At 38.0% G+C, this 25,511-nt stretch overlaps 1 protein-coding gene across 1 annotated transcript in view; it reads left to right on the forward strand.

Moving 5' to 3' along the window:
* Nucleotides 1–25,147, forward strand: part of SLC35B4 (solute carrier family 35 member B4) — a 35,457-nt gene extending 10,310 nt beyond the window's left edge. The window contains exons 2-10 of the mRNA XM_044677454.1: nucleotides 3,462–3,575; nucleotides 4,600–4,702; nucleotides 7,685–7,734; nucleotides 10,558–10,639; nucleotides 11,110–11,170; nucleotides 16,068–16,177; nucleotides 17,940–18,015; nucleotides 22,867–22,942; nucleotides 23,794–25,147. Coding sequence (XP_044533389.1) covers nucleotides 3,462–3,575; nucleotides 4,600–4,702; nucleotides 7,685–7,734; nucleotides 10,558–10,639; nucleotides 11,110–11,170; nucleotides 16,068–16,177; nucleotides 17,940–18,015; nucleotides 22,867–22,942; nucleotides 23,794–24,043 — 922 coding nt within the window. The 3' untranslated portion in view covers nucleotides 24,044–25,147. The remainder of the gene's footprint in view (nucleotides 1–3,461; nucleotides 3,576–4,599; nucleotides 4,703–7,684; nucleotides 7,735–10,557; nucleotides 10,640–11,109; nucleotides 11,171–16,067; nucleotides 16,178–17,939; nucleotides 18,016–22,866; nucleotides 22,943–23,793) is intronic.
* The last annotated feature ends 364 nt before the right edge of the window (nucleotides 25,148–25,511 follow it).

Raw genomic sequence — 25,511 nt, forward strand, 5'->3', positions numbered from 1 at the left:
ACAAGCTTCTTAGTTGATTCTCTAGGATTTTTTAAGTAGACCATCATATCATCTGCAAAGAGTGATAGCTTAGTCTCCTCCTTGCCCACTTTGATACCTTCAATTTCTTTTTCTTCTCTAATTGCAACTGCTAGTGTTTCTAGTACAATGTTAAATAATAGAGGTGACAATGGGCATCCTTGTTTTACTCCTGATCTTATTGGGAAGGCTTCTAATTTATCCCCATTGCATATGATGTTTGTTGATGGTTTTAGGTATATACTGTTTATTCTTTTTAGGAAAGGTCCTTCTATTCCTATACTTTCCAGTGTTTTCAATAGGAATGGATGCTGTATTTTGTCAAAGGCTTTTTCAGCATCTATTGAGATAATCATGTGATTTTTGTTTGTTAGACTGTTGATATGGTCAATTATGTGGATGGTTTTCCCAATGTTGAACCAACCTTGCATTCCTGGTATAAATCCCACCTGATCATGGTGAATGATTTTCTTAATTACTTGCTGGAGTCTCTTTGCTAGTATTCTATTTAAGATTTTTGCATCTATGTTCATTAGGGAGATTGGTCTGTAGTTTTCTTTCTCTGTTTTTGGTCTCCCTCCCGATACAATTTTTAATAATTGTTTTCTAACATTTTGTGATCCATGCTCTCTCCCTCTTCAAAATGGCATATAATATGGTATAGATTCTAGATATGTCATCATACAGTACATATTTCCATGTTCATCATGTTGTAAAGGAACACATATATTGCTTACATTAGGAAAAATTCACGGGGGAAATAAAGTGAAGAATGGCATGCTTTGATCTTCATTCACACTGTCAATTCCTCCTAGGGTAGTAGATAACCTTTTTGGTCCTGAGTCCCTTGGAGTTGTCCTAGATCCTTGCAGTGTTGATAATAGTTGTCACAGTTGATCATTGTACCATGTTATTGTTCCTGTGTACAACATTCTTCTGGTTCTGCTCATTTCACTTTGCAACACTTTGTATAAGTCTTTCCAGGTTTGTTTTGTTGTTGTTGTTATTGTCTTGTTTGTGCAAAGTCTAATTAATTTAACGTAGTTGTCTATTTTACATCTTGTGATAGTCTCTGTCTTGTTTAGACATAAATTCTTCCCTTAACCATAGATCTGAAAGGTAAACTATTTTGTTTATAGTATCCCTTTATTTCTAAGTCATATATCCAGTTCGACTTTACCTTGTTATATAATGTATTTGAGTCCTTGAGTTTGATTATCCATATAATACTTCCTGAGGAGCTTTTGAGCTTTAAAGGTAGAAGCCATGGAGAGGCAGTAATAGGGTGGGAATGAAATTCCTTAAGGGGAAATCATATAGGTCAAGTAAAAGAATGCACTTTGTTACCCAAGAGATGGCAATAGCTAGTACAATAGCAAAAATTCATGGGCCCAGCCTTCTTGAGAGAAGAAGAGTGTTTTCTAGAGTATTCAAGTTCCCAAGTCAAATGTAGGAGTTCTGGGACCAAGGAGGGGTAGTCAAGGAAAAGCTACCATATTGAAGAAAAAACTGGAATTTCCTCTCCACTATTGTGAATTATTTGCATTGTACTTGTCTTTTGGAAAGAAGTTGACTCCCTAGCTACCATAAGAGCAAAATTCTCTTTCATGGGAGCCCAAGAATGTTGTACTATAAATATGAAGTCTAGGCCGATGAAGGGGAAGGAAGGGCCAACTAGAGAATGAAGAGTTGCTACATAAGTAACCCCACCTATATTTCCTTTTAAGGAAGCCTCAACCACAAGGTAATGCTAAGGCTTTGTGAGAAGGTAGGATTCACTGGAAGAAAGGAAAGTTGTCTTGAATATTTGTAGAATAGAGTGCAAGTCCTCTGTATTTTGCATTTTCTGTGAGGTCAAACAAAAACTAAGATATACATACACATAGAGTTATTCTGAGTGCTTGCGTAGAAGGTTTTACCTTTTTTTAGAAACTAAGGCACAAGCTGTGTTCCAGTGTTCCCAAGGACAGTCTGTGTGGGAGCAAAATGAGCCATGTCTAAGGTGGTTCTCCAGGGAAATCCTGGGTGGGAGTACAAAAAAGAATGCTTTGTAAGAACTCATGTTTGACCTTGGTCCATGGTAACCTGGAGCTGGGACACTAGCTCATGGGAATTAAAAGTTTCAAAAAAGCTAATCCTCAGGGAAATGCCTTTACCAAAACTATGTTTTTACACAAATTCCAACAGTTCTTACATAGGGAGATTTGAAGTGGATCTCTACCTGATGTATAGCATCCTGACAACTAGAGCAATAATTTAAGCTCGCTTGGAGTCATAACTCTTAACTTTTTCAGTCCCCGATGGATATATTTGTAAGAATTTTATCTTAGAAAAGTAGATATTTCAGGATAGAACACTACAGAGTTCTTAATAATCAGCTATTCATAGTTTAAATTTTAGAGTAAGTTAATAGTTTGCAACCAATTACTAAACATTTATTAAATTCCTACTACAAAAAAAAAAAGGGCAAAGCAGCAGCCAGATTGCTCTGGGAATAGAGTACCAGACTTGGAGATGGGAGGTGTGGGGTTCCTATCTGGCCTCAGACACTTCCCCCCTGTGTGACTCTGGGCAAATCATTTAACCCCAATTGCCTAACTAATTGTTCTTCTGCCTCAGAACTGATACTCATTATTGATTCTAAGATAGAAGGTAAAGGTTTAAAAAAGAAATGAGGCAAAGTTCTCAGCTGAAAGAGTAGGGCTGGAGGGAGCCAGGGGAGATTTGAGTTGGATGTTCATCATGGAAATATAGAATGTCAAAAAGGTGGGGAATAACAAATTTAAAAAATAACTTGTGGCTTGAGGAATTAACTCTAGCAGAAGAAAGGGTATCTGGAGCCGTAAGCCACTAAACAATAGAAATTCTTGAAGCCTATTTTTAAGAGAGATTTTTACAATGTGGGGAATCCTTCCAAGCTTTCCCTTTAGAAAAATCACCCACTTCCCCCCCCCCCCCCATATCTCTGGGAGAATTTCTGTTTTCTGTAATAATCTCAGAAATTTGGGGCTAGGCTAGGTATAAAAAGATTATAGAGATCTCATAACATTTTATTTCCTATCCTTTGTCTTTCCATTTAAGGTGGGTGTACTGAATGAAAACAGTCTGGTTATGTGAGGATTCCAATGACTAGATATAGCCAGTTTTATTAGACTGAACTTTTTCTTGATACCAATTCAAGGAATATATTGCACTAGATTGATGCCCCACTCATCAATTTGATGGATTTTGTTAGGAAAGACTAGGATAAAAGAGTCTGAATAGAGGCTTTTTTTCTCTCTTGAGTTATGGGCGACTGGCATGTGAAAACACAGAGATAGTATGTTATAGAAATTTATTCTCTGTATTCTGGAATCATCAAACTACCTTGTGTCATATAAATGGCCTTGTTCTCAATTCACTTAAGTTATTTCCCTCCCCTCTCACTCCTACCCACTGTTCAGGAGGCATCCAGGATGTGGGAACATCGTGACATTTGCACAGTTTTTATTTATAGCCATGGAAGGCTTTATCTTTGAAGCTAACTTGGGAAGGAAGAGGCCTGCTATTCCAATAAGGTATGGAAATTAAAAGTTTCTTATAGTTTATAAAAAACATTAGGGTATATCTTGTATTTTTACGTGTTGAAAAGTCTGAGACCTTAAAATTTGTGGCAAAGACATCTGTGAAATTGTTCATTTTTCTGAACTTGAAACTCTGTATAAAATAATAATGACCTGCTGTTTTTAAAGCATTTTAAGGTTTGAAAAGCAACACATATATTGTTTGAGCATCAGAAAAATCTTGTATAAGTATTATTATCTGTATTTTGTATGAGGAAACTGAAGCTAGGAAGAGATAAATTACTTTCTCATGGTAAGTGTCCAAAATGACTTTGAACTTGTTTTTTGTTCAAGTCTCACTTAACTTCAAGTCCAGTTCTCTTCCTGCTATACCAATCAGTTATTCTTTCAGCTGGCATTTCTTTAACACTTGCCAACACTTACAATGCCTGACCCTGTGTTAGGTAGCCCTCCAAGTTGCTGTAGGCAATCGAATGCCACTGAAAGATGGGTTAAAGGGATGATATAATCAGATCTGTACTTTAGGAAAATCATTTTTGGTAGCTGAATGGAAGATGGGCTGGAGAGGAGAGAGATTTGAAGAAGGGAGATGAATCAGAAGACTCTACAATAGTATAAGCAGGAAGTGATAAGTACCTGCACCAGGGTGATGATTGTATAGGTAGAGAGAAGGGAACTGTGCACCAAAATGATGAGACTTGGAAACAGCTTGGATATATGTGCAATGGGACAGTGAGGAGTCGGGGATAAAACATAGGTTGTAAGCCTGAGAGAATGGGAAGATGGTAATGCCCTTGACAGTAATAAGGAAGTTTGGAAAAAGAGAATGATAAAGGGAGAAGATGAGTTCTGTTGGCAGTATTAAAAAAAAGAAAGGTATTAGATTATGGTAATAGCCATTTTTGTATATATGTAAAATAAACATGATTTCCTACTTTTCCGGAAATATACATATTACTTTCCAAAATAAATGTTTTAAAAATACTCTGTGTATTGTGTTCTTATGTTTGTATTGCAGGTATTATGCCATCATGGTCACCATGTTCTTCACTGTCAGTGTAGTGAATAATTATGCTCTAAATCTCAACATTGCCATGCCCCTGCATATGATATTTAGATCAGTAAGTGCTGACTGTATCACTGTGGTTACTCTTGTTAAAAATTTAGGTTTATAGACATGCTATAGCAAACATAGGAGGTTTACCTTGTGATAAGTAGATCTCAGTATGTAAAAATGCTCCCCATGGAAGTAGAAGTTGACTCTTACCATATATGAATGGGTGGTTGGTTACTATAATAACTGCAAGGCAAAGGGAAAGAACTATAAAGTTTTTTCTTTGCTTTTATTTCTTTTTTCTCAGTGTTTTATTGAGTTAAACCTTTAAGTGTTTAATCAAGTAAAATAAAGTTATCTCTAGGAAAATTAGAAATTGATTTTCCTCTTAATACTTATAATTGTTTGATTTCATATGAAAACTTGATATTAATATTGTTCTAGTCCTAGTTTTTTTTTCTTATATCAAGTTCAGACATTATTTACAAGAATAGAATTATGTCTATAGCAGTCCTACTTTTATTTTCTGTTTCATGGGGAGAGAAATGTGGAATATGGATGTGTAATAAAGACATGCAATGTCTCTTTGAAATGTACATCAACAAGAAACAGAGGGTTCAGATGTCCAAAGTGCTTTAAAACTGTTCATACTCTTTGATCTAGCAATACCATTTTAAAAAGAGAAGAGGACCTTTTTTTATATAAACATATTTATAGCAGCTCCTTTTGTGGTGGCAAAAATTTGGAAATTTAGGAGATGTCTGTCCATCAATTGGGGAATAATTGAACAAATTGTGGTATATAATTGTAATTCTATTGTATTATAAGAATTGATGAGCAGGATAATTTCAGAAAAATCTGGAAAGGCTTATATGAATTGATGCAAAGTGACATGAGAACCAGGAAAACATTGTTCACAGTATCAGCAATATTATATGATGAGCTAGTGAATGACTTAGCTGGGTATCATCAATACAGCAATCCAAGATAATACCCAGGGTCACATGATAAAAAGAGCCATATGCCTCCAGAAAAAGAACTGATGGAGTCTAAATACAAACAAACATACTATATTTCACTCTATTTTTGTTTGAGTTGACTAATAGAAAAACTATTTTACATGATTTCACATGTAAAATCTATATCAGATTATATGCTGTTCCATCTCAGGGATGAGAGAGGAGAGAAAATTTAGAACTCAATTTTTAAAAAATAGAGTGTTAAAAATTATTTTTACATATAATTGGGGGGAAAATAAAATGTTTTTAAAAATAAAGTCTTTGAAACAAATAAACAAAAAGAATAGAGTTCGGAGAAGTGGTACAAGCGATTTTGGTGTGGTTAGTGAGGGCTGCCAGAGAATACTCGGTTAGACTGAAAGGCATGGACAAAATTTCTGTATTACCTGGAATTCTTTGAGGCAGAACATGCTAGTTTAAAAGATACTTTTCAAGTTCTGTTTGTATTTTTGTAATTTATATAGCCTTTCAAATGTCAGGGATATTGTAAACACTCCAGAGAAAACTTTTTGATTGCTTATAGTTTCCCAGAGAACAGAATATCCCTGCCTGCCTTCCTTCCATACTTTTTTAGGTAGCACCATAATTTTTCCCAGGATCATCCTCTTTTCCCCTTCAGAGAGCCATCTCATATAAACAAATAATGTTTTTTAAAGAAAAAAAGAGGGGAAAAAATAAATACATTGCAAAACTCTGAAAATATATATTATGTACCACAGTGTTCTCATATTTCTTCTTTGCGTTCATGTGGATTCATTGTAATCTTATAGTAGTCACTTTTGATTTTTTTTTTTTTTGCATTTCTTTCCATTTACTTTGCTATAGTCATTATGTATATTGTTTTCTTGGCTTTGCTTACTTTACTATGTATCAGTTCTTATGGCTCTTTCTCTGCTTCTTTGTATTTGTATTTGTCACTTCTTTTTTTTTTTTTTAAACCCTTGACTTCTTTGTATTGGCTCATAGGTGGAAGAGTGGTAAGGTTGGGCAAAGGGGGTCAAGTGACTTGCCCAGGGTCACACAGCTGGGAAGTGTCTGAGGCTGGATTCAAACCTAGGACCTCCCATCCCTAGGCCTGACTCTCGATCCACTGAGCTACCCAGCTACCCCTGTATTTGTCACTTCTTATAGCACAGTATTATTTTGTTATATTCATCTATCACAATTCTACAGTTCATTGGCATCAACTTTATTTCTAATTTTTTTTATCACAGAAAATACTGCTATAAATATTTTGGTGTATATAGGGGGCTTTCTTCTTCAGTGATCTCTTTGGGTCATTTATCTATTGCTGGCATTGCTGAATTAAAGATTATGGACATTTTAATTATTTTATTTGCATAATTTCAAATTGTAGGGTTGTGCTGATTCACATCACCACCAAGAAGGTTCTGTTTTCCCACAACACTCCCAACATGAACTATTTCCATCTTTTGTGATCTTTGCTAATTTGCAGAATTTGAATTAAAACCTCAGAATTGTTTTCATTAGCATTTCTCATATTATTAGTAATTTGTAGTATTCTTTCACCTGGCTACTAATAGTTTGTAGTTCTTCTGAGAGACTGACTTGTTCATATCCTTTGACCATTTCTCTATTAAAGAAAGATTTTTGGTCATATACCTGTGTTGATTGTTTAAAAGTCTTGGCTCTCAAAACTCTTAGAAAAATTCGATGTAAAGACTTTTGTGTGCCTTTCATTGAGTGCTGTTAGATTCTACTTGTGCTGGTAGCTTTTATTAACAGTTTGATAGAAAATAAAATTCAACTCTTTGTTCAGATGAGGCCTTTGAATTTCATTCATGTTATCCCTATACTCTTTTATAAATGATTCTTATCCATACTTTTCACCACCATCTTTAGTAGTAGCACTATGACCTTCATCAATTTCATTATTCCCAAGTGTTGTTTATTTTATAACCAAAACTATTTTTGCCACGTTTAAATAACTGAGCCTCATTAGCTATTCATCCTGATATTTGTTTTTCTGTCTTCATTGTGCTGACTTTGTACCTTTTCTCTTTTTATAGGGTTCTCTAATTGCCAATATGATTCTAGGCATCATCATTTTGAAGAAAAGGTAAGTATCACATAATTAGTGAGGTTTTTAAAAAAATTTTATTTACAGGTGATATCACTGAACAGAAACAATAAGTTATGCATTTTGAATTACTTTTCCAGTAATTGCATTGAATTTTTTTCTGTGCCATCTAGACCTTCTCCCATAGTTCATGTTGTGATCAAGACTTCACATTTACCAGGTAGCCAACCAGGGTCCTAGCTAAGACTTGTGATCACTAAAAGGCCTCTTTCTCCATACAGAAGGTAATTGGCCTTTGGAGTGGTTGAACTTGAGCTCTTGATTGATTGACCATCCTGTGCTAAGCAGCCTTACTTACCAGTATAAACATTTAATATTCATAATGAACATAATGAGAAATTATATGGGTTAAAATGAAATTCCTAAAGTAAAGGCAAATTATAAATATTACAGAGATCCTTACTTAATAAAGAATGGACTTCAGGACAGCAGGATGCTGAGGCATCTTCTCTAGTATTCTTTTCTGATTATGTTAACTGCAGTCTCACCTTGTCTTTAAATTTCTACCCATTTTATTGGAAATCTTCAGTATCTTAAAAAGTAATTTGTGGATTTCAGATTGGAGGAACTTTGACTTTTAAGTGATAAATAATTAAGTCATAGGAAGGGCAATTTTCTTCAGTCTAGCTCTGCAGGTCTTTTTTTCTAAAGCCTAGTTAGTCACCAGATAAGTAATATTCCAGATGATTTCATTCTTACTGGTTTATTGCAGTTTAGATATTGATATAGTGCTTTTGCTTCTTATGCCTATAAAAACCAGTTCACTTCTTGGGCAGCCTAAAGATTTAAGAGTGATCACACTGGACTAGGTTCTTGGTCTGTCCACTAGATGTGTTCTAACTGAAGTAGATGTTATGGGAAGGATATAGTTTTCCTTTTTGACATTTATCTTAAAAGTTAGATGCATGAATGAAACATTTCAGATTCCCTTAGTAATCAATAGGCAAGAATGCAAAGAAGTGGTATGAAATGTCCCATTTTCTTGTTCTGACTCTGCCACTGGTCAGCCATGTGCCCTTGGGTGAATTCACTTCTCTGAATTTCTTCACCTACAAAATAAAAAGTTTGGGCTAAATGATATATCTAAGACTCCTTCTATCTAGCCTTTGCTAATCTCTTCTGTGGGTCTGTCAACCATAAATATCTAGCATTTATTTGGTTTTTTAATGTTTGCTATTCATTTTGCTTATGCTATCTCATTTTGAAATCTTTGTTTTGTCTATGTACCACAGTCCAACGTAATTAGTTCCATAAACTTATTATCCACCGTTTGAATACTTCTTTATGTTTTTCTTGGACTTACTTTCTTAAGACCCTGTGCAGGATGTCTTCCGTAACATTAGCAAGTTCTTCTACTAATATATATTATCTTGCTTCCTATTTCACTTGACATTAGTAATTGGAGGGTCATTTGAACACAGTTCTCTGCATTATACACAATAACTGAAACACTGTGGGACAATCAAAGGAATTGACTTTGCTACTAATAGCATTGCAGTGATCCAGGACAATTCTGAGGGACTTAGGAGAAGGAATGCTCACCACAGCTAGAGAAAGAACCATAGGAATAGAAATCCAGAAGAAAATATGATTTATCACTTGTTTATGTGGGGTTTTGGCTTTAAAAGATTACTCTATTACAAAAATATATAATATAGAAATAGTAATAATAGCAAGTGATTTTATATACATATGTATATATATATATTTAGTAAAATTGCTTGTCAACTTCAGGAGGGGGAGGGAAGAGGAGAGGGAGACAACATGAGTCATATAACCATGGAAAATTTTTTAAAAAATAAAATAAAAAGAATGAATGTAGTTTTCTGGCCAAATTTAACAAGGAGGAGACTCTTTGTTATCCAAGAGACTCTCCATCTACATTTTTCTCTACTGAGTCAGATGCTTTTTGGGAATCAATAAATATTAAACATTTTAGGATTTCATATTCTCTGCTTTTTAATGAATTGTGTGACTGTAAGATAAGATATGAGAAAATTGTCTGCAACATCCTGCCTCTTATATTATCCCAATTTTCTCAGGAGAAATATACATAGGTAGATCATTCTTATAATTTTTGTAGATGAGAAAATTAACATATGGTTCAGAAGTTTTTGATATTTCTCAATCACCCCATTAAAAATATTTTGGCATCATCTTCTTTCTGAAATATCTTATAAAATTTACCCCTTATTGCTTTCAAGATTGTTTCCTCTAGCATGGATTTCTTCTCCTCCCAACTTCATTTTCTTTAGCTCCTCAATTAGCACATTAGGAATTTAGTATTATTCACTCATTGTTAAATATCTACCATCTTCATTGCTCAGTCTGATAGGTACAGATTTTTTTTTTAATTATTATAACAGTATTTTAAAGGAGACTTGCTTAGAAATGGCTTTGTTTGTTTACCTCTTCTCAAATTATCCTGGAACTGGAGAAGTGAAATATTTTCTGAGAATTGGAATTGTCCACATAGGGTCTGATAGTCTATATTTCCTTCACACTAGTGTGCTTCCAGCTGACATTGATGCTTTGCTTTCTAGAGACAGAAGGAGCAGTAGGCCCAAATGAAGATTTGCTCAGATGCTTTGGGATACTTTAGAGCAAAGTAGAGTTAATTAGAGTAAGCATTTAGAAATGCTTCCATGCATTCATTTCTGATTGTGCTTGTGTGGACTGCATTGGCAACTGAGTTCCTCCTTTGTTACCTCTTTGTGAATTGTGTCATTTGCAGTATTATACTAGAAATACCTGTTGGAAGTTAATATATGTATCTTAAAAGTATTTTCATTCTTTGTGCAGATACAGTGTCTCTAAATATACTTCCATTGCTCTGGTGTCTATGGGGATTTTTATTTGTACTTTAATGTCTGCAAAACAAGTGGTAAGTATCTGTTCATAAGGCTTTTTCCCCTTATGGTAATGGGTAGATTTCTGTTCTTGGAATTCAAGAACTCTGGGTTCATCTATTGCCTCTAATACATACATACCACCAAATCTCTTAGTCTCTCAGTGTCCTGGACAACTAAGATACCAGGTACAGGCAAATGGTCAATATTCATTGATGGATGAAATTTCCATACTGGAAATTCTGTCCTTTGATGAAATCCAGGTCTGGACTAAAGTATCTTCCCCAAACTTATTACCTTCTAAACATTATGTATAGAGGCAGAGCTACCAGAGATATAGCAATATAATTCCTCCAAGTGTTTGTTTAACTGAAGGCTATACAACCCATTCTAAGATGAGCAAACTCAAGGCATTTCACGTAGAAATATTTCTTATACATCTAAGAACAGTTGCCTAGAATATAGTTTTAATTCCTGTGTCTCCTCTATTTCTTTTCCCTCCCAGGCTTCCCAGTCCAGTTTGAATGAGAATGATGGATTCCAGGCATTTGCATGGTGGTTACTAGGTTAGTATTATGAGTTGTAGTCAAACTAATTTTGCCTTTGCAGTTTCATTTGCTGCTGTTTTCTCCTGGAGATAAGTCTCTAGACAGATAGCTTTTGTTAAACAAATTATTCAAAGAAAGAGAGAGAAGCACCTGGGAATAATACAACATATTTCTAATCATTAACACCTAAGAAAAAAAGAAAATTTTACTAGTTGTGATGATAATATTTATATTATGATATTTATGTAGGACCTACCACATGCCAAGTGCATTGTAATAAGCATTTTACAAAGTGCTTTACAAATACTTTCATTGATTCATGAAGTTTTGATTCTTTTTTATTAGGCCAAGCAAAATAGGGAATTTAAACCTTCTATTCTTTCCAAATTTTCCCTCCCTTCCAAGTTTTCTTTTTTTCCAGGCTAAGCAATCCCTAGTTCTTTGAACTAATACTTTTATGAGATAGCTGTGGATCCCAATCACCCAAATAAGCAAGTACTAACCCTCCATTTTATTATTATTTTTTTAATGTTAATTTTATTATCATGGAAAAACACACTTCCCTATTGGTCATTGTTGTAAAAGCACACTCATATGTAACCAAAATCTCAAAATAAAACCATAAATACACTGATATGATAGTATGCTTTCATCTGCATCTACCTGACTCCAACAGTTCTTTCTCTTGAGGTAGATAGCATTCCCTGTCATAAGTCTGTCAATTGTCCCAGATTATTGCATTATTGAGAGTAGCCAAATTTTCACAACTGATCATCACAATATTGCTGTTACTGTGTACAGTGTTCTCCTAGTTCTGTTTATTTCTCTCTGCATCAGTTCCTGCAGATCTTTCCAGTTTTTTCTGAAATCATCCTGCTTATCATTTCTTGTAGCACATTAGTATTCCATCACCAACATGTACCACAGTTTGTTCAATCATTCCCCAATTGATAGACATCCCCTCGATTTCCAAAGAATTCTACTTTTCAGTGACATTTTTCAGTAGAAGGTCTATGATGTGTGATCTTTTTGTGAATCAAGGCACTTTCAGTAGTTTTCAGATTTTTAGGGGACCCTTAGATCTCATATTTATTCTCTTCATGGATTGACTTGTCCCACTGGGTACTTAGCCATTTTCTTGGGATCAATGGTAGGAAACCATTTACTTCTTTTCTACTCCTTTAGTGAAACTCCAGGAGAAAGATTACTATTGATTCCATCCAGTAAGAATTCAAAGAATATGCCGAGATGATTGAAATAATCACTACATATTATATTTCCTATTTGTAGTTATTCTTCCTCTAAATCTACATGATTTCCTATTTACTGGTTAGTCTCCTGGGCTTGGGAGATTCCTGTCTTTGGAAGTGACTCCTCCCAGAAGGAATACAGACTTTGTTCACTAAAGAAAGAAGAGAAAAGAGAAAGAGGAAAGGAAAGAGTAAGGAAAGGAAAAAAGAGCTGAGATATGAGGAGAGATGAGAAGAGGAAGAGAAAGAATGTTATAGAGGCCAGTGGGCTAGACTTTAATTCTTATGGAAATTCTAGAATGGGCATAAGAGAGATGCTTAATGTTCCACCAGAAGGAGATTTTATTTTATTTTATTTATTTGTTAATTTTTATTTAGCGTATTTTTCCATGGTTACATGATTCATGATCTCCCTCCCCTTCTCTTTTGTCCCCCCAAAGTCCCCAAAGCCAATAAGCAGTTCCATAGGGTTATACATCTATCATTGTTCAAAACCTATTTCTGTGTTATCCATATTTGCAGTAGAGTGATCTTTTAACATCAAAACCCTAATCATATCCCCATCACACTACATGGTTAAGCATATATTTTTCTAATGCATTTCTGGTTCCACAGTTCTTTCTCTGGTTGTGGATATCATTCTTTCTCCTCAGTTCCTCTGGATTGTCCTGAATCATTGCATTGCTGCTAGTAGAAAAATCTATTACATTCAATTGTGCCACAGTGTATCCATCTCTGAGTACAATGTTCTCCTGGTTCTGCTCCTTTCACTCTGCATCAAGTCCTGGATGTTGTTCCAGTTCACATGGAAATCCTCCATTTCTTTATTTCTTTCAGCACAATAATATTCCATCATTATCAGATACCACAATTTGTTCAGCCATTCCCTAATTGAAGGGCATCCCCTCATTTTCCAATTTTTTTGCTGCCACAAAGAGTGCAGCTGTAAATATTTTTGTACAAGTCTTTTTCCTTATTTCTTTGGGATACAAGCCCAGTAGTGGTATGGCTGGTTCAAAGGGCAGACAGTCTTTTAAAGCCCAGAAGGAGATTTTAGAGAACTGGATTGTAGTACTTTTGGCAAAGTTGTAGAGCAGTTACATGGACATAAAGTCAGTCCATAACTTTACTTGAGTCCTATTCCCCACTTTTGTTTACCTGTATAGAGAATAAAACTATTGGGCCTTCCCTTCTCTTCTGTAAGAGTAGACCTCTATCCTCTCACTGCTGAGTTCTCAATAATGTTTACAAGAAGACTCCTGTGTTGTTCAGATGAAAGATGCTGTGTAAGTGCTGAACATTATTGCTATTATCTATCATTTCCTGGTTTCCACATTTAGCAATTAAGTGCACTCGGCATTTTTCAAGTAAGAATAAATCTTTAGCTTGAAGTAATAATTTTACTTCAGATATGGCTCTGCAACAGGTTTATTCAGTTTTTCTTATTTATAATTTTAATGTCCTTTTTAATAATGATTTAAAAGACAAAGATACATAATTTAATTGACCACCAACTGTTGAAGAAAATTAAATAAATATGTGAGCCATAGCCTTAGGGCAGAGTTGCCAAACCTTTAATGAGGACAAATTCAAGCTGTGGAACCCTCCCACCTCCTCCCCTTCCCCTGCTTTACCTTAGAGAGCTGAGGGAGAAAGTGCTTGGTTTGTGGGCATGCAAAAAATGTCCTTGGGCGCTGGAAGAGGGGAAAGAGCAGCTGAGGCCTTGGGGAGTCAAACCCTAAAGAAGAAATCCAACCCTATTTTGAGGGGGTCAGGTCTAAAGAGGAGACTACATTAGCACTATATATAATTTCAGATTGGAGCTGGATGCAAGTTAAATATCTAGCAACAGTCAGGTTAAAGTATGGTACCATTAGTACAATAGAATATGATAAGGAATACAAAGGAATTGGAAAAGACTTATGAAACAATGCAGAACAAAAACAAAAAAAAGCAAAGTCAAAAGAATGGCACACACACTGACCATAGCCACACGAGGAAGAACAAATGATGTGAAAGGATAAAGATCCTAATGGGCCCTTGGATTACTTGGGAAGCTATTATGGTACCATACATATTGAAATGACTGACTTTAATGAAAGTAGTGATAAGCAAGTTTGTAGTGGTCTCTATTTTATATTTCTAATTTAAAATATATATATGTATATATATATTTAAAATCTTTACCTTCCCTCTTAGAATCAGTACTATGTATTGGTTCTAAGGCAGAAGAGCGGTAAAGGCTAAGCAATGGGGTTAAGTGACTTGCCCAGGGTCACACAGCTAGGAAGTATCTGAGGACAGATTTGAACCCAGGTCCTCCTGTCTCTAGGCCTGGCTCTCGATCCACTGAGCCACCCTGGTGCCCTCCCAATAAAATATTTTTAAAAGAGGAAGCTATGTTACCATAAAAAAGCAATGTACTTAGATATGTTTGTAGCTGAAGAGGCAGAGTTTTAGAGACAAATGGCCAATTTCCTTTTCTCAGGAACAGAAACTTCCTATCAGAAATAGGACAAGGACAATTAATGTGGTTTTTCTTAGCATATAAAGCCAAACACTGAAGAAAAATATTTCAATTAGGTTCTAAGTAACCTCACATATGAAATAAGCAAGAATATGATGATTCTGAGTCAGTGGAACCATATAGTTGCAGATTAAATTGACAAAATTCTTTTAAGACATTGCCTTGGAGGGTAGCCCTTCTTCTACCTTGGAACCAAAACACAGTATTGATTCTAAGATGGAAGATAAGGGTTTAAGAAAAAAAGTACCCTAGCCCTTTGGTACTCATTTTATAGAGAAGGGACTAAAACTCAGCTATGACTTACGAAGTAGATTTCAGAGAAGGCAGGATTGGATTGGGGCTGGTCCAACTAAAGGTGAGGATTGGAAGAAAAAAACACTACCTGCATCATTCTATATATTATATATATATGTGTATGTTTATATATATATATATATATACATATATATATATATATATACACATATATATATATATATACATATTTACCTAATTGCTTACAGAACAGAATTTTAAAATAAATAAATCAGGAAATGCCTCATTTAGATACTTCCCTCCTTAAAATAAATTCCTACATATTAAACTACTCTTCACAGGGTCCTTAGGAAGTGAATATATTTCTTATTTCAAGTCAGGACTGGAAAGCAGAATTAAAGAAACAATTGCAGTGACTTTTCAAAATGACTGAGGAAAGGCTCCAGGTTTTGAGTTTAGGCATGTCTGATTCCTTATCTCCTGCTTTAAACTCTTACCTTATTTGGAATATGATTTCTTTTTTTTTAAATTTCTTTTATTTAGAATATTTATCCATTGTTACATGATGTATGATTCCTTCCCCCTTCCCTCCCCCGTCCTGGAGCTGACAAGCAGTTCCACATGTATCATTGTTCAAAACCTATTTCCATGTTATTCATATTTACAGTAGAGTGATCTTTTAACATATGATTTTTTAAAAACTCTTACCTAAATTTGCTTTAATTTTTAACTAAGAGATTATAGATTCTTTATAGATAGTTTCAAAAGGCCTATTACATTTTGTCTTTTATTAGAATAAAGCTGTATGTCTACCAGTTGTGATTCTAGAAACTAAAAGAAAAACCAGAAGCTCTGAGTTGTTAATGCTCTGTTTGTTTTTCAGGGATTAGTGCACTAACCTTTGCCCTTCTGATGTCAGCAAGGATGGGCATCTTCCAAGAGACACTCTATAAGCAATTTGGGAAACACTCCAAGGAGGCTTTGTTTTATAATGTAAGCAACTGCGGGTCTTGTTGGGAGAGACTTAAGTGACTGAGTAATGCCTCTCAGGAAGAGACATGTTTACTATCTCAGATGAAATGAAAACTTCCTTTCACTGTAGCTGATGGATCAGATCTGTTTGTTAAGTTCGTAAAGCATAGGAGGACCCCATAGAATGGAATCTGTTTCTAATAATGTAAAGTTTGTATCACCAGATAAGGAAGTCTGCGTGACCTGCCAGGGCATTGTGTTGATGTTCATTACAGTGCCTGCTCACCACAGTCTGTCAGTTAGTAAACATGTATTAAAACACTGCTAACCTTCCTCACTGAAAAAGAGATTTTTCAGTGCAGGTGAAATTAAGTTAAAGTGAATGTTAAGAACAAACTTAAAAGGGTAAAGAATTCAGATAGTAACACAGAGAATGGTGTGCAAGTAGGGCAAGAGGCAGTTTGGAATGGCTCCTCCAAAGCGTAGAGCCATTCCTCCCCTTCCCAAGGCTTTACCTAGCAGACGTTCTGACGTTAGCATCCTGGCCTGACATCATAGACAACCAGCTGGAGAGAAGCTTTGTTATTTTTTTGTTTATTTGTTTGTTTGTTTTATATTTTTATTTTTATTTTGGATATTTTCCCATAGTTATATGTTTCATGTTATTTCCCTCTCCCCAACCCCCCCAACCCCCCTTAGCTGACACACAATTCCACTGGGTTTTACATGTATTGGAGAGAAGCTTTGGAATGATATTGGGCTGTATGCTGGGATCCGGAAGAACAAGGCAGCTCTTGGCTTCTCTAGATTTTCCTTTTTGCCTTTAGGATTCCTCCTCCCTCCTTCTTCCCAGGTTTGTCCTTGGATCCCCACCTTCCTGCAACCTGACTGTATTTGGCCTTCATAATTATAGAGTTCAGATTCAAAAAAAAAGTAAAACCAATACAGTTATCAAGGGGAGGTGTCTGATTGATTATATGCATGCATACATGTAAGTTTGTATTTGTCTTTGTCTATGTAAATACATGCATATATGTATATTTTTTTGTATATTTACACACTCTCAGAGGCAGTATAGTATAGTTCTGAATGCCCTCAAAGTCAAGAAGATCTGGGTTAAAGTGTCACCTTTGACACACACTGGCTTAACTTTTTTTTTTTTTTTTTTTTTTAACCCTTGTACTTTGGTGTATTGTCTCATAGGTGGAAGATTGGTAAGGGTGGGCAATGGGGGTCAAGTGACTTGCCCAGGGTCACACAGCTGGGAAGTGGCTGAGGCCAGGTTTGAACCTAGGACCTCCTGTCTCTAGGCCTGACTCTCACTCCACTGAGCTACCCAGCTGCCCCCTGGCTTAACTTTTTAATGCTATAGACAACTCCTTAGGGCTGCAAATTACATAGAAAGTCCCACCTATATGACTAGAGGGAGTTTTCTCACCTGAAAGTACTCTATATAAATAAAATCACAGGTCCAATCCCTCACCCTGTGATCCCCTAACCTTCATGTTAATCATGTCTTTCTTGTCTGTGATGTCTGTTTTGTTTTAAGACCAAGGACCGGGTCATTTGGATTATATAAAGTGTCTAGAAGTGTCTTATAGACATTAGATAATTAATAAGTTTATTGATTAATCTTTGCTTTCCTTACTGAAATTCTGTTACCTCTGGGTTGGTCTTGCATAAACAACAAACAGTTCATAAGATATGTGGAGAATTCATAGAAACATTTTGGTAATTGTCTTGCTGCATTGCATTTGAATTCTCTTTCTGTTTCTTCCCATAGCATGCACTGCCACTCCCTGGCTTCATCTTTCTGGCTTCTGATATTTATGATCATGCACTTCTTTTCAATAAATCTGGTGAGTTTAGAATTGGAATATTTTTATTACAATAAAGAGATGACTGGCATTTCCCAAGGCAGGGTCCAGGTTTGCTCCTAATCATTTTTTTAATGGTATAAGTCAATCTCTTTACTAGTTTCTTATAATAGTGGTGAGTATTTTGGAGATGAAGCAAAATACTAAAATTATAATGACCAGAAATATAAATTCTACATCCTTTCTGTGTAATTTAAAAAAAACAAATTAGTAACTTTTCTAAACATACCTTTCACAAAACAAAGTAGTAACAGACTCCTGATGCAACTGTTTTGCTTTTTTGTTGTTGTTGTTTTTTAAATAACCCCTACCTTTCACCTTAGAATCAATACTAGGCATTGGTTCCAAGGCAGAAGAGTGGTAAGGGCTAAGCAATGGGGGTTAAGTGGCTTGCCCAGGGTCACACACCTAGGAAATGTCTGAAGCCAGATTTGAACCTAGGACCTCCCATCTCTAGACCTGACTCTCAATCCACTGAGCCACCCAGCTGCCCCTCCAAGTGTTGTGTTTTTAACAATACAACTCAAGTTAAGGTTGGTGTGGCCTGGGCTTTAGAAGCACAATTTTATGTAAAACATTGCCTCAGAAGCTTAGGTTGCCTGATGCATTCCCAGTGCATGATCAGTTATAGGGTAAAGAAGCAAGGAAATGGGTGTAAAGCAGTGATGGGCAAACTGTGGCCCCCTGAAATGTTCTATCTGGCTGCTTGACATTATTCCTAATCTGATGAATACAATGAGTAGGATACAATACAATGAAACTTTGAAAGAGTTGCCTTAAAAACAGATTAACAGATGAGTATTTCCTTTCCTTTGGCCCCCTCCTTAAAAAGTTTGCCTATCACTGGTGTAAAGGACAGTGTAGAGTTGAACTGGGTTCATACAGGGGGTAAAGATAGAAGATAGGAGAGTACAGAATGGTCTGGGACTATCCAGAAGGGAGGTAGCATTGGAGGCCCTGGTGAAGAGGAAGAAAAAGTTAAATATTATAAAGCAGAAGGAAAGATGGGATAATAACAGTCTATTATTAGATAAAAGAGTTTTGGAATTCATGAGAAAGGAAGTGGAATACTTATGGACATGCAGGGAGGTGGAATAGTGGAGTCTTTCATGGAAATTGAGTAGACTGAAGACTGAAAATGTAGATTATTGAGGGAGTATCAGTATCTGTAGTAAAGATCCCTAATAAGAGATCAGGAGTTGGGGAAGGAGAGAAACTAGGAATCAGGCACTGGAATTCAGACTTGATAAGGAAGAGAATGTCATGGACTGATAGATAATGGCCACCAGGGATCTGGCTTGGGTGATAAATTTAAAAAGCGCGAACCTCAAAGCAGGGGAAATTAATGAGTGTGGTAGGGGTAGAAATGGCACCAGGTAAAGGAACAAGTAGTATTACAGCTGTTAGCAGGATATTCCACTTGGAGGGCTTGAGTGAAAAAGTAAACAGTACTGGAAAGGGTGGTTAGTCACTGAGGTCACTGCAACAGGGCCAGATTTCAGAAAGGACCAGAAGATGGAAGGAAAAGGTTTTAGATGGAGGCAGGTTTGTTAGCTATGCATCAAACACTCTCAAAAACAAAAATGGAGAGGGTGGTGAGATGTGTAGGGGAAACTGAGGAACATGGAGTTGAGCAGTGGTGTAGGCAGCTGGGGTTAGGAAATGGGGGTCTCTCAGTTTTCGGGGATTCAGAGTACTGCAGTGAGAGAAGCGGGTGTGCTAATCATCAAAGAGTAATGAGGCAAGGGAAGCAGGTGATTAGATGGGTCCTGGCCTTGCAATCCAGCCTCATTGCAGGTGGTAATGCTGTGCCCTATGAGGCCATAGAAAGCAGAAGATTGGTCCGGTCCAGAGATGGTCTCTGGGATGTTGGAGTGCCCTGATCCCATCCACAACGGACAACCCCTCTCCACACTCCCTTTGCCACCTCCTCCATGATAGCCATTGGGGAGAAGATGTTCTATGGCCGCCTGTTGTGTTGTCAAGCAGTACCCCCTGCCCATTCCCAGCCGTCTCTACCTCACATCCCACCTACACACCAGAGGGGGACACGAATACACCTTCCCCACCACAACTGCTTCCCAGAACTCAGGCTGTCTTACAGCCATTCATGTTCTTCCTGATGACTCAAAACTGCTCTTGAAATTTCAGTCATTCCCTTTTTAAGAACCTACACCAGTGACTAGAGGTGGCAAGGTGGATTTCCCCACATAGCTGTGAGGCACCCCAGTGCAGTGCTGAATCTGGAATTAGGGAGATTCAAGTCCAAATTTGGCTGTGTAACCTTGGGCAAATCACTGCTTTATCTCCATTTGCCTCCGTTTCCTCACCTGTATAATGGGCATACTATTAGGACCTCCCTCATAGGGTTGTTGTGAAGATCAGATGAGATAATAGTTGTAAATCGCTTAGCCCAGTGTCTGGCACAAAATCGATGCTATCTAAGGTTCTAGTTCCTGCCTTTCCCTGTTCATCTCCCAACCCTGCAAGATCCATCTTCCCTTTCTTCCTGGGGAGGGTCAAGCCTGGATTCCTCCCATGCTCTAGTGAGAGAACACAGAGCCTATACAAGGCTCACTCCTTGTTTAAAGACTTGGGCAACTGTCCACTGATGTGTCTCCTGCTGGGCTGGAAGTTCTCCTTGGCAAAGGCTTGTCTCGGGACTGGACTCTGCCCTTCTTTCTGCTCTCCCTCCCCTCTCACTTTCATTCAGAAGTCAAAGCAGTGCAGAGAGCTGCCCCAGTCATTTCTCTGCCCCTTTCTAGAGGCCTGAATGGAAAGGTCTGCCAATAGTTTCAGGCTTCACTACTGAGAAAATTGGTTAATATCTCCAGGCCTCTGTTTCCCTAACTCTGAAATGACTAGAGGAGGTGATTTCTATGGTTCCTTCCACCCCTAAATCTTATGCTATTTTACTGCAGTCCAGATAGAAACCTTCCTGTTTTCTATACTGAAGCCTCATCTTATTTACTTGATGCTTCTCATCTCAGGTGACTCTAGATCCTAGGTCTTGTCTTTGTGGTGGAATCAGTCTGACATATATTGGACAGGAATGGAGCAATGAGACCATGGGTCTGCCCTCAGCCTCAGTTCATTTATTTGTAAAATGAAAACAATACTATTTGTATAGTAGGACAAACACCGAAGTGTGGTTTGGAGACTTGAAAGATGTAATAATGTATTAAATCACTTTATGGACTACCAAATTTTGTTTAAATATTTATAGTTTAATACTGAAGGCATTTCAGATCTGCCCTTCCAAGCTTGTGGCCACCAAGGCTGAGAGAGCATTGCCTGCACCTACACTAGGTGACCTAGCCCTACATCAGGGACTTTGACCCAGGTGGGTCCAATACAGTTGTACCCTGGGGAATTGAATCCCCAGGTCTGACTGACAGGTAGCTATTTCTCTGTTTTCTTTTGTCTACCCACAAAGTCTCCTTTTCTATCCTGAACCTTGGTGAGCCTAATTCAGAGACCAAATCAAAATTATAGTTTACAGCTCCCCAATATGATCAAAATATAAAGGAAAGCTGCCCCAAATTACATGAAATCAAAACTTTTTCATGGCTTTTATCCTGTTCCTGGGCCTTTGGTTGCTCTGAGCTTTCACATAGTTAGGGGAACATGTTTATCAGACCTTCTAGCTTGTCTGGACAGTTTTGTCTGGATTAGGCAAGAGAACCTAATAAGCAGTCTGTCCTTCATGATTTCCCCCCAACCTATCATGTTTTATCTGGCAGGACTCCTTTATGTAATCAAACAAAGGTCTGGTGAAATTCTTAATACTTAGCATTGAAGCAGCAGTATCCCATGTCTTGTGTAGATAATTAAGTAGTCAACAAAACTTCTTAAAGTTCTGGGAATTATTTAACAATGGGTCTTTCTGCCCCATCAGAAGTACTTGTCAGGGTAGCTAGATGACTCAGTGGATAGACCACCAGAACTGGAAATAGGAGGACCAGGTTTCAAATCTAGCTTCAGAATTTCCTAACTATATGACCCTCATTGCCTAGCTCTTCCCAATCTTCTGCCTTGGAACCAATAAGGCAAAAGGTAAGGGTTTAAATAAGTACTTGGCAGTTAAGTAAAATTTTTCCCAGCTTCCCAGGCTTATAGCTTTCCTGCATTTGATTAAACAAAAACATGGAGCCAAAAAAACTAAAGTCTTTCTTAGATAGTCTTGAATGAATGAATATGGGTGTAATCACTAGATCCTCCAGGGCAGCCCAAATTAGTGGAATAGAGCATGTCCACGGCGATGGGCAATTTTGTTGAACTGGAGCTGAAGTGGCTGCCCAGTCTGACAGGGCTGGAAACCACCTCCATTGAATTGCTTTGGAACTGTTGGGTTGCCATACATCCCTCTCCAGGTGCCAGTCTCCCTTTTAGACAGGAGCTAATCTCACAACTTTCATCACTGTGCCATGGGTGTTGCTGGGGGTGGGAGGAATGGGACAAAGAAGGAAGCCATCATGCCTGCCGCCATGCATGTTTTCCTCATGGTCCTAGTTGACTGCACAGGAAGGGGGATACCATTTGGTCCCAGGATCCCCAGCCTTCCCAGTTTCATTGTGCTGCCTTCACATCCCATTACTTTTATCAGGTCAAAATAAGACTTTATCAGATACTTGACAGGTTGTTAGGGTCACGTGCACTGAAGCACTTTGTGAAGTAGGAAAGCAAAGTTCTTCCACCTGAGCCTCCAAACCTCTGAGGAGACACCAGAGGGAGAAAGACCGTGGTCACTGCCTGTTTGGGCTGTATTCTTTGGGTAAAAACCTATGTATGTTCATGAATTACAACTTATTTGTTCTCTTATAATCCTTACAGAATTATATCAGGTTCCAGTTGTCGGAGTGACAGTACCCATCATGTGGTTCTACCTCCTCATGAACATCTTGACTCAGTATCCTTTAGCCTTGGTTGGGCCACTGACCCCTACCTGAGCCTGGCATGGAAGAGGTACCCACACCCTTGTGTTCCTGGACCGCTGGGACATGGCATCATTTTCTTGATACCTTTGCTGTAGGGAACAAGGAGAAAAGGGGCCCTTTCTGAAATCTTGCTGAAAGATATTGCAGAGTTTATAAAAAAAAAAAAAAGGTAGAACAGAGCTGCTAATTGTGAGGTCACAGTGAACAAATAAATAGGTGGCGTGACAACTGATAGGAAAAGAAACATTTTTTAAGGGAAATATCTATTTATGGAAGAAGCAGTGAGTGATTTAAGGATTTATATGTATGGTGATTTGGTCATTTGCAATTCTGGGAGGTTATTACTGTCCCAGCATCTTAAAAAGTGGCCTGAAATTTGGAAAAAAGAATTTGAAAATAATGCAAATAAATTTTAAGTAGTTTTAAAAGTGTGTATTGTAACAAAGCAGGGAGGCTGATTTTGTCTGCTTTGTGGAAATCAGGTTTATGCCTTTGTAGTAATGGGGCATTAAGGAATGTCATGAGATCAAATGATATTGCCATAAACCCTCTCAGAAGGAAACTGAAAGTGCCTTTAGGGATTGGACTAGAATGTTAAAATTGTGTGGGAAGGTTTATCGTTAAGAACAAAGTTTTTAGACACGATTGATTGGATTGGGATTCATAGTTGGAATGGCAGGAATTCTGTCTGATAATGTGCTGAAAAGGTCCTCGTGCCCATTGCCTTACACCCACTATAAAGCAAAGGAGTGTACCAAGGGCCTGCGCCCCCGCTCTCTTGGTCACAGAACCACAAGGAACGTCCTTGACTCGTGCTCTTCAGGTATGCCTGCATCCGAGGGGTGTTCATCCTCACCACAGAGTGCACCTCCCTCACCGTGACTCTCGTCGTGACGCTACGCAAGTTCGTCAGCCTCATCTTCTCCATCCTGTACTTCCAGAACCCGTTCACGCTATGGCACTGGCTGGGCACTCTGTTTGTCTTTGTGGGGACCTTGATGTACACCGAGGTATGGAACAGCCTCGGGATGCCATGGAGGCAGCCCCAGAAAAAGGAGGCCAAGAAGGAGTGAGGGTTGCCCGGGACAGACCCTCCGGTGAGAGTCTGGCCGCCGCCACCCCACGTTCTTTAACGCTTACATACCCCAGCATAGACCCAAATACAGAGCAGGGAATGCTCGTGTCCAGAGAAGTTTAGTATTCCTGATGTTCTGGGCTCACTGATACTTGCTGCTGCTGGACAAAGCATCCATCCTTCCCCCAAATCTGAAGCAGAAAGGAGTAGTTGTGATCTCTTGAGCAGTGTATCCATTTGTATTTTTATTAAAGTGTTCAAGATACATATTTATTCAATTCCAAGGACAAGGACCTAATTTTATACCTGTGGTCTCAGGCAGGATTCCCCTTTTGCACAGTAGCCAGAGCCCCAAGCCCCCCGCTCTATCACCAGCAACAGCAGACCACTCAGACCCTCCTGATACAATCATCCGGAACAGTCAAGTGGTTAATTAACTGAGAACTAGCGATCCGTGGCTGGAGTTCGTGTGGCGGCTGGGAGCCTCAGGGAAAGAGCCTCTTCTTGCCCACTACTAGTTTCATTCATTCCTACCATCCCATCCATCCAGATCGCAGCAGCCCTGAAACAGTCCAGGCGTCCGCCCCGCTGGGTGAGGCCCTGCTCTGGTTCTCCAAGAACCGTCTTTGTGGAAAGGCCACGGGCTATTACCTTTGGCAAAGGGGAGATTCTGTTCAGGGCGGCAGCGAGCGCTTGCTCTGGTTTGGCTGCTCCTGACTGCAACCTGTTAGGAGAGGAGGTCCGTCCCTTGGGACTCCATTGTATTCAGTCTATTCTAAGGAGCTAGATCAATATGGCATTGGAAGGCCTTTTAATTAGGGAGTATCAACTCTGCTAAGGAATTTTGGTGACGCACACGAAAACCAAAACCAGTCAGGCCACCAATTAGATTTTCACTTGACATAAAGCTACATCAGGTCAAATCATGATTGTATTAAAACCAAAATCTTGTTGCAAAGTATCAGTTAAACATGGCAGATACTATTCTCTTTGCTTTATGGTGTTTCTGTATCTGTTGTCTCTTGTTAGACAATTAAAAATAGTATTTGCCTCTATTCTGATCATAAGTTGAGTTTTTCCTTATTAAAATCATTAGAGTGTCCTTTTGGGCTTGATAAGTCATTTGGTTTGTATTATTGGAAGTTGGAATGAGAGGTTTACAGAAGCCAGACTTCTGCCACTTTGCTCAGCACGTCTCCATTTTCCTAATACAAGGGTCCCTTCACACAATTCTGTTTAATTCCGACATCTTTCAAGGACCTTCTTTGTACAGAGAACTGCACCAGGTTTGGACGATGTAAGCAGGAAGAAGAGCTCCTGCCCTCAGAGGACATACAGTCTATTGGGGCACAGACCAAGGAAACAAGCTGGAGAGCCCTGACAGCCAATAGGGCCGGACAGAGACGGAAATGGAACCTCAGGTCCTTGGCTGCAGAGGGATAGGAAGGAAGGGACAGATCCCAAAC

Source organism: Gracilinanus agilis, chromosome 5 (genome assembly GCF_016433145.1).
Source record: "Gracilinanus agilis isolate LMUSP501 chromosome 5, AgileGrace, whole genome shotgun sequence".
NCBI classification, from domain to species: domain Eukaryota; kingdom Metazoa; phylum Chordata; class Mammalia; order Didelphimorphia; family Didelphidae; genus Gracilinanus; species Gracilinanus agilis.